General features: G+C 36.1%; 1 protein-coding gene across 3 annotated transcripts in view; it reads left to right on the forward strand.

Moving 5' to 3' along the window:
- Gnat3 (G protein subunit alpha transducin 3) overlaps positions 1-12373 on the forward strand; it is a 56678-nt gene that overhangs the window by 14817 nt on the left and 29488 nt on the right. For 2 of the 3 annotated variants that reach the window (XM_076913143.1, XM_034519223.2), the window contains exons 2-3: positions 8445-8487; positions 11715-11856. In XM_076913143.1, coding sequence (XP_076769258.1) covers positions 8445-8487; positions 11715-11856 — 185 coding nt within the window. Of the gene's footprint in view, positions 1-3465; positions 3553-8444; positions 8488-11714; positions 11857-12373 lie in introns of those variants that run through there. The other variant, XM_076913142.1, reaches the window with a different exon arrangement.

Below are 12373 nucleotides of genomic sequence, written 5' to 3' on the forward strand. Positions count from 1 at the left end.
TAACAAACTCAAGACCGGTACAAGGAATTTGGGTGAAAGTGCATAGGTGTGAGGTATACAGTATTCTCCAAGTAGGTTTTGTTAATAACACACAATAATGGAACAAATCAAGAATGTGAATATTGGGAAATTTCAGAAAATAAATGAAAAGTTAAGGTTTTATTTTCCTTTTCTATGGCTTAAATTCAACAAAAGTTTGAGAAAATTCGACTTCAGAAATATATTTCGGATAATTAAAGTGGAGTGCCATAGATTCTTAATGCAGTTAAAGAAAATGAAATTTATTATTTGTGGATAACTTCATGTGGAAAAACACAGAAAGCTTTTAACAACTATAGGCTAGATATATGGGGGAAACAAAACAGGGTCAAAACAAAGAAATGAAGAAATACTAGTCATGGCCTGTATTTTGAAACGTGTTCTATTTAAGAATAAGCGGTGGCTGAAGTGCCTTTCTGATGTTGCTGTTCCTGAATAACAGTGCTCGTAATCACCCACTGGAGCTACAGTAGAAATCTCAGAACCTTGGTGTGGGTAATTGGCTGGGAACACTCTGGGTTCCGCCAGCTGGAAGTTAGGCCTGGTTCCTCATGGTGTGGCCCCAATGACACAGGAGAAAGTCCAAGGGTTTTTACAGGCTTTAATGTCATGGCTGGTGTAGATGGATCTGGATGCAACACACCCCCCCCCCCCAAACCCAGGACAGTCCTGAGTTAAATAGGGAGGGAAAGAGGGGGGAGGTGCTGGGGAGGAATGCTTATTTGGCTCCACCCTCTGGCCTTCAGGTACCTCATTAGTATGTAAATCTCTCTAGGGCCTGAGGCCAGTTTATCATGCCCTCCACCTGTGTCCTAAGTGACTGAAGGGTGAAGGTTGAATGGAGGTTAGACCTTGTGTCAGGCCCTACATCCCACTCTCTTTTCTTTCATAAAAGGAGCAACTCTGTGTTAATGAGAGATGTGGACCATATGGAGTAATCTGGAACCTGGAGCATGGGGAGATATATGCCGTCCCTGACAAGCAATGTTCTGTTGGATCCCCGGCTATCTCAAACCCAGTGCTCTACAGGGGAGACCAAACCATCTCCCAGGTAGAGGTGGAGGAGAGTGGGAAAGGGGAATGGGTGAGTGGTTGCAGAACCGTTGAGACCTGTCTCACGCTTTGGGGCTAAGTGCTCTGGTCAAGAGAGAGAGAGGCAGAAGAAGGGGAAGAGACACTAGGGAATGGAGAAAAGACAGGGTGTGTAGTCAAGTCTCAGTCTCCTTTACTGTCTCCCCTATTGTCTCTCTCTTATTGTCTCCTCTTCTTATTGTTTCCTCCTTATTGTCTCCTTAATTGTCTCTCTCATCTTATTATCTCCCTCTTATTGTCTCCTCCCTAATGCAAAGAAATCCTGGGTATTTATAAGCACAAGCAGGGGAACACAGCTGAAGACTCTTTACCACTGTACCACGCAGCTGGAGGCATTAACAATAAAACAATATGTGGGATAAACAAGATGTTTATCAGAGTGTGCTCACCTCTTGTAGGCTGTTGAAAAACAAGTCTCTTATCAGGGTATGTGGCTCGAGATGGCTGCAAAGTTGATAGCTGCTTTCTGCCAGAAGTTAGCTCCCAACACAGAACCTTTTGAGTTGTATGGTGAAAGACCAAAATGGGATTTGAAGTCATTAGGACATCAACTTCATTTGGGGTGATTGAAGGCTTATAAAGTTTTGAGGAACTGAGGGTAGGGACATCTAGGATGGGGAAAGGTCATTGGCTGGGGGCTTAGGGAATCTGGAATACCTTGTTAGCATGTGGAATCATTTCTGGAGTCTCAGGTGCTGGATGAACAGGTTTTGTCAGGAAATAAGAAATTAGTCCTCTAATCTAACTGAGAGGCTACATTCCTCAAGTAGAGGTGTGTATTGAGGCTTAGATTTCCCAGACAAGGTCAGAGAAGGAGAAACCCTGCTAATGAAGGGACTCTCTCATATTGCACCAAGCCCAGAGGCTATGCAGTCATGGTGTGCTGGTCTTGGTGTGCTTCAACCTTAATTAGCAGTTTCCTACAAAACCTTAATACAGGTAATGTTTCTAAAAGCATAGCTTTCATTTTTACCTGGAAATAGTTTAAATTCCGGGGCTTCCAGGGGTCCTGATCCTGGTTTAATAATGAAGACACACATCTGTACACTATAGCTGTCAGCCTGTTTTTGCATTGGCAGTCTCAGCTAGCCTGCTAACTTGAGCCAACTTCCCTGCCTTTGTGCTCCCACCATGTGGCAATTCCTGTCCAGGCTTCTGTGTTCTGCCTCTGTCCTTCTGCCCCAGCTCCAGCCACTAACTATCAAAGGCCATACTCTTTTCTCATGAGGAGGTGTGGGGGGAAGCACCTTAGCAAGGTGGGAGAGGGTCCACAGTTTACATCTGGGCTAACTAGTGTAGCCTTTTGGCCAGATTGAGGACAATGTGACCTCCCCCACTGCAGCAGCTAACTGTTTATCATGATAATCTCAGAGAATCCTCTTTTAGGGCAGATAAGGAAGTGATAGACATTTACTTTCCCAGCAGCATATGGTACTGTCGGCACAGCAATTAAGGATCGAGAATATAAGGGCACGCTTACATAGCCATTAGATACATTACGTGTGAGTATAGGTCATCCCAACTTTGCTAAGAGTTCAAGAAACGGCTTTATCTGTAATATCAGTAAACTACGTACAATAAGAACAATTGTGAGAGCTATCAGGGTAAGAATTATGTTTACAATGTTTAGTTTATTTGTATTTGGGAACTTTAGAGATAAAGTACTAGACTATCTGTCTCATCTTGGTGAGTCCAATGTACTGTAGGTTTGTGTCAAATGAACACAATGAGTAGTCCCTTTTAAGTTTATACTTAGAATACAACCAAAGAAAATTTAAGATGTTGAGCTTGTGGATATAATAATATTACCAAAACTCCATTGATTAATTTTGAAATCTTAATTATAACAGTATCTTTCATTCCGCTGAATGCCTTAAATCACTTATCATGATTTAAGCTTTCATGTTCCCCAACCTTCATAACGTGCACAGACCAACCTTAAAACACCATCCTAGATCTTAAAACACTGTCTTAGATCCTCCCAACCTAAGCTTCAGTATCCTTGTAGAAAATGGTAACAAGGAAGACTGTGTCTAGACCTTGTAGTAGCAGCTCTAGGAGAGTAAGTCCCATGGCCTGAGTTTAGAAATGAGAACACATCTGGAGACTTGGTTTTGTTTGTTAAGCTGATAATTCTTTCACTGGACAGATAGATAGCCTGGGTCCCTTTGTGGTGAGTGGGGGCATCAGTCGTTGGTCCAGAAGATCTAACAGACTTTCCTGTGAAGCACAACTTAAGGGATGACTGTGCTATCTTGTCCAGGTCAAGTGAGTCATTCAACCCCCTCCGTCCTGCTTGTCCACAGTTTGGACTATGTGCTGTCAGCAGTCGTTCAAAGGCCAGTTTTGCCACACACATTTAAAGCAAACTTGAGATGGAGGTTCTTCTTTGGAAGAAAATAGGGGTACTGTCAGAAGCTGGTATGTTTCTCTATCAAGAAAAACTTTTTTATTAAACAAATTTAAATGCCATATTCTGCAGGTCTCTGAAGAATTTGAGGGCCACCTATCTCTCTAATGTATATTTAAATAAACAAACATTTTTTTCCTAGGCTTAACCTAGAAAACATACAAGATGCTAAATGAAGCTTATTCTTGTCATTAATTATGTCAATTCTTAACATGACTACAGGTAAAATTCTGAATGAAACCATTAAAGGATTTGGACATTTATAAGGTGACTGACTACCAACTTGTATTTCTTTTATTTTTTTAAAGATTAATTTATTTATTTTATGTATATGAATACACTGTTGCTGTCTTCAGACACACCAGAAGAGGGCAACAGATCCCATTATAGATGGTTGTGAGCCACCATGTGGTTGCTGGGAATTGAACTCAGTACCTCTGGAAGAGCAGCCAGTGCTCTTAACTACTGAGCCATCTCTCCAGCCCCACAATTTTTATTTCTTAATTATCCTTAATAGTTTACAATAGTAGTCTCTATAGGACTAAGACTTAGGTTTAGCCTTTAAAGTCATGATTTGGAATTAAAGCTCTTCTAGTATCACAATAAAACTTTTAATTATGGATACAGTCCAAAGAGAGACTTAAAACATTTTTCTTGTCATTTTTTTATTGACTAGTTTATTTATTTACATTTCAAAAGTTATTCACTTTCCTGGTGGGACTAGAAACTTTTGACCCTGTGGATATGGCTTGAAATCACTTAAAATCTGCACTATTAATGCATACCTGGAAACAAAGTAATATGACATAGCATTAGCAGGAGAATTGAGTTTATTTGAACATAGCTATGGAATGTGTTTGAGTACATTCATCTCTACAGTTCTCATTTCTCTCATTCAGAGATCAACACTAGCCACAAGGCTGGTTCATTTTAACTTCCTCTTTATTATACAATTATATGATTTTATTAGCCTAGAAAATTATCAAATATATCAGTGTATGTCAAATTATTTAATCTCATAATGCCCTTTTTAGCCAAAGGAGCAATCAAGACTTGTGTGTTTTCAGTAAAGTTATAGTTATGGATATTGTACAGATTTAAGATTCTTTTTTCATATTTCTAAATAACAATAGTTTTATTTGTATTTTATTACTTACAATTTATGCATCTTAAAATGCAAATGAAGTACATTTTTAAATTGTTATTTGAAACATTATCTTTTTCAAAGTAGACAGATGTATCTTGTGAAAGTTCCTTTGGTACTCTTTAGCCCAGAAAGTAATGTTAGTTATGCCCAAGCTTTAGAAGGAAGGAACTATTTTAGGACGTACTGAGCATAGGCAAACATGCTTTATATTTAGCCCTGTAACATGATCTAATCCTACGAGAATGGAGTGATGATTGTGAACTAAGACCCACTATCACTGTGAGGATGGAAAGAACAGTTCATTTCTGAGGAACTTGGAGATGGAATTTGAAATAATGAAGGAGATTTTTAGATGAATTGTTTTTTTTTTTTATTTAGAAATTATGCCAATACAGCAGTTAATTGTTTGGTACCTTCACCCAGAACAGTAAACTTACTACACAGAGCAAAGAAAATCATATAAAATTTTTACAAATATTCAAATGCCACTTTAAAAATAATTACAAATAAAGTTTGTAATATGAATTACTAATATGAAGTTTCTTAAAAAGTTATCTTCTATTTTATAGTAATCAATTATTCTACAACACTCAGATACAGTATTAATTACTTGATAAGCTACAAAGAATTGTTATATACTTACAACCCTTCTAGTCTCAGAAATAATTTGGGAAATTCCAGTATTAGTGTTATTGGTGTGATTAACTGATGTTGACCTCTGCCCTTAGTAGTCATGGGTTACACATCAGTGGTTTCACGCAACTAAAGATGAAAAATGCCTGCAACTTTGACCTGTATTTAATCCATTGAGACTTCTACTCTCATTATCTTATCAACAATAGAGAATAACAATGTTTTACATCAGACGTACATAACAGTTGGTATTATAGGTAACGTAGCAGTTTAAAGCACAGTAGTGAATGCTCAGGGGTTATGAACAGCTATGATAGCCTATTACATAAGAGACCTGAGCATGTGAGGCATTTGTGTCGTCAGAGGACTCCTGGAATCAGCCTAGTTTGTTATTCTGAATGTACATGTACTTTGGTGTAACCTAAAAGTCACCTATTTTTGTTCCCCTGATGTGTTACACAATTTTAAGTATTTTATAACATAGAGAAATTAAATGGTATATGTTTGTGATTTTTTTTTTTTTACCTGACCTATACTGGTTCTTAAGTGATGTCACATTCCTTTCTGATCCATGATGAGTGTAATCATATAACTCTCAAAATTTTATTTGTGTGTGAGTATTGTGATACAGATGGAACTCATGGCCTCACACAGCCTAGACATATATTGTACCTATAAGTTGTACCCTGTTGCAAAATTATCATAAATTTTTCTTAGTTCTAAAGAATAATATTTCATTCGATTGAAAATACTCCATGAGTAAGTTTCACTTTATTACAGGAATCGTAGAAAATATGTAATTGTTTTAAGTTTTAATTGAGAGTCAAGAAGAAAAATTATTTTCCCTGTATCAAAAACTCTCCAGGCTTTTTCCCATCAGTATCCCTTTAATTAAGCAAAATATAGCACAAAGTAAACCTGCAGAGTTAGGACTGAAGCTTTTTCTAAAGTCTTCTTATTCCCACCACTGGAAAACTTTAGGTCACTAAAATTAAATACATGTATTTGATTTGGTGGAGTGAGACTGTGTGGCGCTGGCTCTGCTCACACTTAGTTTCAAATATCCACTTCCATTGCTAATGGTTAAGTATCCAGGGCTGGATTAGTTTTTGGTGGGAGAATGAATGCCTAGGACCCACAGGACCTAGCTTTAACATCAGCGTTGAAAAATAGAGGTTAAAAAAAAAGTCTATGAAGGAATACTGGGAAATTACTGTGGCTGATTTTTTCACTCACTGACTTTGTTTTTAACTTTCATGACCTGTGGCAGAAAGCCCACTGGCATAATAATGGAAACGAATCATGGGCAGTTTATCCAGTAGGAAGAATCAGTATATAACCACCTGTCAATGAAGCATTATTTACTACAGCCTTACCACTCCTTATTTTTCTGTATCATATATGATAAGCAGCTGTTTAGACAACCATAGAAATCAGATACATTAAGACTTGCCAGGGACAATAAAAATGTTCTGCCATAAGAGTTAAATTTAGATGCCTTTGTATCTGTTCACCCAGCCTCAGGAAAATACTTAAGACCATACAGAAATATTTCAATGGAAAAAAAATGTTGTTTCATAAAAAACAAAATAAAATAATGTCATAGAGTGTACTTTGATATTATTTTTCCCCCAACTCCTTCCAGATGTCCCCAAGCTACTATCCATCTATCTGTTCAGTTTCAGGATCCCTCTCCCTCTCCCTCTCCCTTTCCCTCTCCCTCTTCTCTCTTCCCCTCTCCCTCTTCCTGTCTCCTTCCCAGTCCCCCCTTCCCACTCTACCCTTCTCAAAAATCAATCATACAAACAAACAAAAACAATAAAACATTAACTACTAACTAACTAACTAACTAACTAACTAAATGTAAGTGGCCATTTTGTGTTGGCCAGTTGCTTTTGGGCATGGAGCCTGCAGTGGTTCCAGGTGTGTATACTCAGGGACATGTCTTTGAAAAAAACTGATTTTCCATTTCTTTTCAAATAGCTTCTTGGTAAGGGTACATTAGTTTTGAAAGTTCAAAGACTCGATTCTTTCCTGTGAAATGTATCTCATACTGATGGATGAGGATGAGATTATAAGCATGGAGAAGGAGGGAAGCACTAGAGAAAAGTGGAGGTCAAGTAGGCAGAGGAGGTGAATTAAAACTCTACATGGTACTCTCAAGGGCTCTAATTCATATCCATAGGTATAATTTTAATAAAAGTTTTAGATTTAGAGTTATTATTCAAATTACATTTTGTTTATATTAAAGTTACAAAACATTGTTAAATCAAGATAACTGCCTGCCATACACAGATGCAAAAACAAACCATGATTATGACTTTTAGTTTTTGTTTCTCAAAAACTTGTCTTTAACATCAATGGAGATTCAAGAAATATCTTCAGAAGGTCCTGACTGACAAACTAAAACATCTACTAAGTGTTCACCAAGAGTGATTCCTGTCCCTGCTAAGGATTACGTGCATTCTGGGTTTCTCTATATGATGCTAGTTTTCTGTATGATGATAAGTTAGTGCCAACATCTAGTATTATGTAAATCATAAACTGCAATACATGTTGCAGATAAGGGTAAGTATAATGCTTGTGCTATCACTGCTGGCTTCTCATTTCTACCTTAGCACACCCTGATCTTATGACATGAGATATTTCATGTCACCTCATATGCATTAGGGCTCCTTGTAGTCACTTAAAGTTGTTAAGATGCTTTATTCCTCTGAATAAAATAAGTATAGCTATGTAGAAGGCTGTTATTGGCTTCTGGGGACAAGAACAAGCTTTAATCAGGATAGATTTCTGTTTGAACAGCTATGGAAACAAAATTATTAATGGTTCTCTTCTTTTGTTATTTATTCAAAGAGAGATGCAAAGACTCATCTCATGAGGCCAGGAACAATTTAGAGTCTGAAACTGTGGATCATATACGTTTTTGGATTGCAAACCTAGGAGATATAAACATCTCAAAATAGGCTTAAATTTAAAATGTAATTTTTTAATTAGTACATATTCTTTTCTTTGTAAGTTACACAAAGAGAGGTTTCAAAAATGTACACATGATAAAACAGGTTTTAATGTGCTAACAAAATCTGTATATCAATTAATAACATTTGCTTTATTTTGTTTCAGGAGCAGGTGAATCTGGGAAAAGTACTATTGTTAAGCAAATGAAGTAGGTACAGAACTATTTCGAATGTTTACTATTTGATATTTATACATGTATTGAACAATTCTGTTTTCATTATTTATTTTAATTTTTATGATAATTACACCATTTTCCTGTTTACTTTTCTCTCTACAAATCTCCCCACATCCCCTTTCTTGGTCTTTTCCATATTGACTGCCTCTTGTTTCAGTAAATTTTGTTACATATTTATGACTAAGTATGATGAAATGGAAATAATAGACATCCCAAAATGAACAGGGTAAGCCCAAGAGGCTTCAACTTTACACATAGAATTACAGGGAGATAAGGAAGGCTGACAGCAGTACAAATAGTCTTTCACAGAGAAGAGACACCAACCAGTTAGTTACCCAATACCAAATGGTAAGCCCTGGATACACACATACAAGTAACATTATACACACTGAAACATTCCTAAAAGAAATGCTTTCTGAGCCAAATTTCAGAAGTCAGGTAAAAACAATAGCCAATCATAAATATTATAGATATATAATTGACTAATATGTAAAGCAATATAGGATATGATTTACAGCAGTTACCTGCCAAATATATGGAAATAAAGAACCAGTGAACAGATGGAATTCAACTACCTGTTATAAAGAAGATGAATCATAAAATTCATTCAAACTTTACTATCTATAAAATAAAAGCTCAAGTCAATAACTAGGCATTTCTTATAATAAATTATAAAAAACATAATTTTAGCCTGACGTGGTGGCTTATTTGTGTAGGCCTCAGAAGGCTGAGACAGGAGGATTACTACAAGTTGGAGGTCAATTTGTGCTACATATTATATCAGCCAGAGCCTCAGCGTAAGATTATCTCAAAAAGCAAAACTATACTATTAATCTATAATTATTATCTGATAAGAGTGAAGACTGTAAAAATCATATTTTATTGCTAATTGTAGAAGTAGATTTTGCAAAAAATTAGTGGAAATAATTTTTCTGTATCTACTATAAATTTGGGGGTGAAAAGGTGGTTTGGTTAATTGCACTAGTTGCCTTTGCATAGGATGAAAGTTAGGTTCCAAGAACTCGTAGTTCCTCTTCATGTTGCCTGTAGATCCCACAGACCAGACCTTACCCCACTCCTCCTCGTTTCTTTCCTTCTCTCAGCATCTAACCCCAGCAAGTCCTCCCAACAAAGACACCAGGCAAACAGGATAATAAAACTTATGGCAACTTAAAAGCCATCACTAACTCTAGTTTCATCTTCTGGTCTCTAAAAGAAACAGGTACACACACAGGCTACTTGCATACATTATATACATACATACATACATACATACACACATACATGCATACATACATACATATGTACATACATACATATGTGTGTGTGCATATACTGGGAAAAATTATAAGTATTCTTTGTCTATACATATTTCTGAGAAACTTCAATGAGATTTTGAAATATGTATAACATAGGAATAATTTAAGTACAAAAGTATGAAACTATATGTAAAATATAATTTCTATAATTATTTAAAGTGGTAAAATGGAAGATAAAGAATCCTAAATTAAAACAAAGTATAAGCAGTCAATTTACAAAGTGCTGAAACTACTAATCAACTACTGAATTACTAATGCAGCTACTGCATACACATATGACTATGTTTGACCAACACCAGTGCTCAGCACATGTCCAACCTTGGTAACTGTGTGCATCTACTCACTTGTACATATAAAGTTCGTCTTCCTTTTGACCATTAATGTGGAGGTTATTATTCCAAAAATAATCAAACTGTTATTTCTGCTACTCCTTGTTTTTTAGTTTTTTAGCATCTTATATCTACACATAATAGAACTCACCACATTTCCCTAATGTCTCTTTCCATATACAGATGTGTTTATAAACTTTTACATGGCACAAAAATCTTTGAAAATAATAATTCTTTCTATAATTTTATTGCAATGGAAAGGTTTCATGGCTCTGTTCTCTGTGCCATGTGTGACTTTAGTGGCCATTTGACAAACCAAAATGTAATTGTTTGTAACTTAGCTCATGGCTACAGTATGTAATAGCTACTGCATTGATGGAAATTCCACTATGGCATTAGTGGGAGGAGAGACTGGAGTGATTCATTCTTTCTTTCAGTATATAATGAAGAATTAAAATGCCCAATAAAATCATATTAGTTTAAATAGTACCAGGAACTAACTTATAGCTAGAGAACTCTTTCTAGAACAAATTGTATTCTTGTATGTTTCCTCACAGGCTGAAAAGAGTCAGAAGAACTTGTTTTACCTAAGGAACCCAGATGTCCCAAATTTATTCACAACTACCATTTTAATATAACAATTACAATTATGCTTCTATGTGTATAGAATCTTGAGAAAAGTGACATACACAAAACAAAAGAAAACAAAACAACAAACCAAGCAAACCCAAAAGCACTTTAAAAAGACAGTATAAAATAAACAAAAACGTAACAGAAACAAGAATTTAAGTGAAGATGCAAAGACGCACAATGAGGACCAGCACAGATTTGTAGCTTTAAAGGGAAAATCTATTTTAAGGTATTATTCTTCAACCCTTGACTTCAAACTTTGACTTCTGAGTGAATGAGTGGAAGGAAGAGAGGAGCCCAGCCAAACCTACGGTCTGGGTAATTCAGTTCTCTAGACCCAGGAGCACGTACACCGGTGGAGGAATGGCAAGGGATTCAACAGGCAGCAATTACCTGAACAAAAAAATAAAAAAGAATGCCTTTGTTACTGCTGTAAATAGAAAGCAGGCACTCCTACTTCCAATTGTTCCAAGTGTGACTTAAGTGATGGGAAAAGTCAGGGCTGTTCCACTAAGTGACTTCACATCCTGCAGAAATCACAGTTGTAAATACCACAAAGATTCCGGTCTCGATGCCCATCTGTGACCTGGAAATCAGAGAACGTCTTTCTTGAAAATGGAGTCTAGGTTGTAAAAAATATTTGTGACTTATGTATTTGAAAAAGTATTTGACCTAGAACAAGTCCTAAATTCTTCTTATATTTAGCATGTGTTCCTTCCACAGCCAGAAAAGCGTTATATGAAAAGACAAGGAATGAGGAACACTCTCAAGTGCTAAATTGTCCAGAGTCAGCACACACTCATCAGTAAAACCTTTTCTTTTTAAATTGTATATACAATACTTTCATTTGAGCAATTTACTGTGGACAGTCATTTGTGCTACAGCAGTCCACCTCACAAAAGTTTTTCATGTTTAATTGCAGGATCATCCATAAGAATGGTTACAGTAAACAAGAATGTATGGAGTTCAAAGCAGTGATTTACAGCAACACATTGCAGTCCATCCTAGCCATTGTGAAAGCCATGGCTACACTTGGGATTGATTATGTCAATCCTAGAAGTCGAGTAAGTATGCCCATGTGGTAATTACATGGCTCTGGAGGAATGTGGGCCAAAATAATCATAAGATTATGTTTGTTGTCCTATTCTGTGTCTAAGGATAAAAATGCAATAATTTTTGCAAATTTGCAAATATTAACTATCTTCAACTTAAGTTTTATGATTTTTCTCTGAAAGAAACATCTCTTTTCACTATGCACTATAATTTTATTAAAAAGGAACTGTTTTCTAGGAATTAAACCTAGTATTTAATATGACAGTAAAAGAAAGAAGCATAGGTGTACTGTGGCTTATAACGTACCATCTATCTAAATGATATTTTCTGTATTTAATCAGTACTTATTTCATACATTATGATACATTAAAAATCCTACTTTTAAAGCAGATAATATATAAAAACTATTTTAATATAAAATTGTGCATATATTCTTCTCTAAAAGACAATAGGTGATCCCACCCACAATAAAATCATTAAAAGACCTTCTCCATTTCCATGTGTCTCCTCCCAGAGTATCTGGTTATC

The sequence above is a fragment of the Arvicanthis niloticus genome, chromosome 15, assembly GCF_011762505.2.
Source record: "Arvicanthis niloticus isolate mArvNil1 chromosome 15, mArvNil1.pat.X, whole genome shotgun sequence".
NCBI lineage: Eukaryota > Metazoa > Chordata > Mammalia > Rodentia > Muridae > Arvicanthis > Arvicanthis niloticus.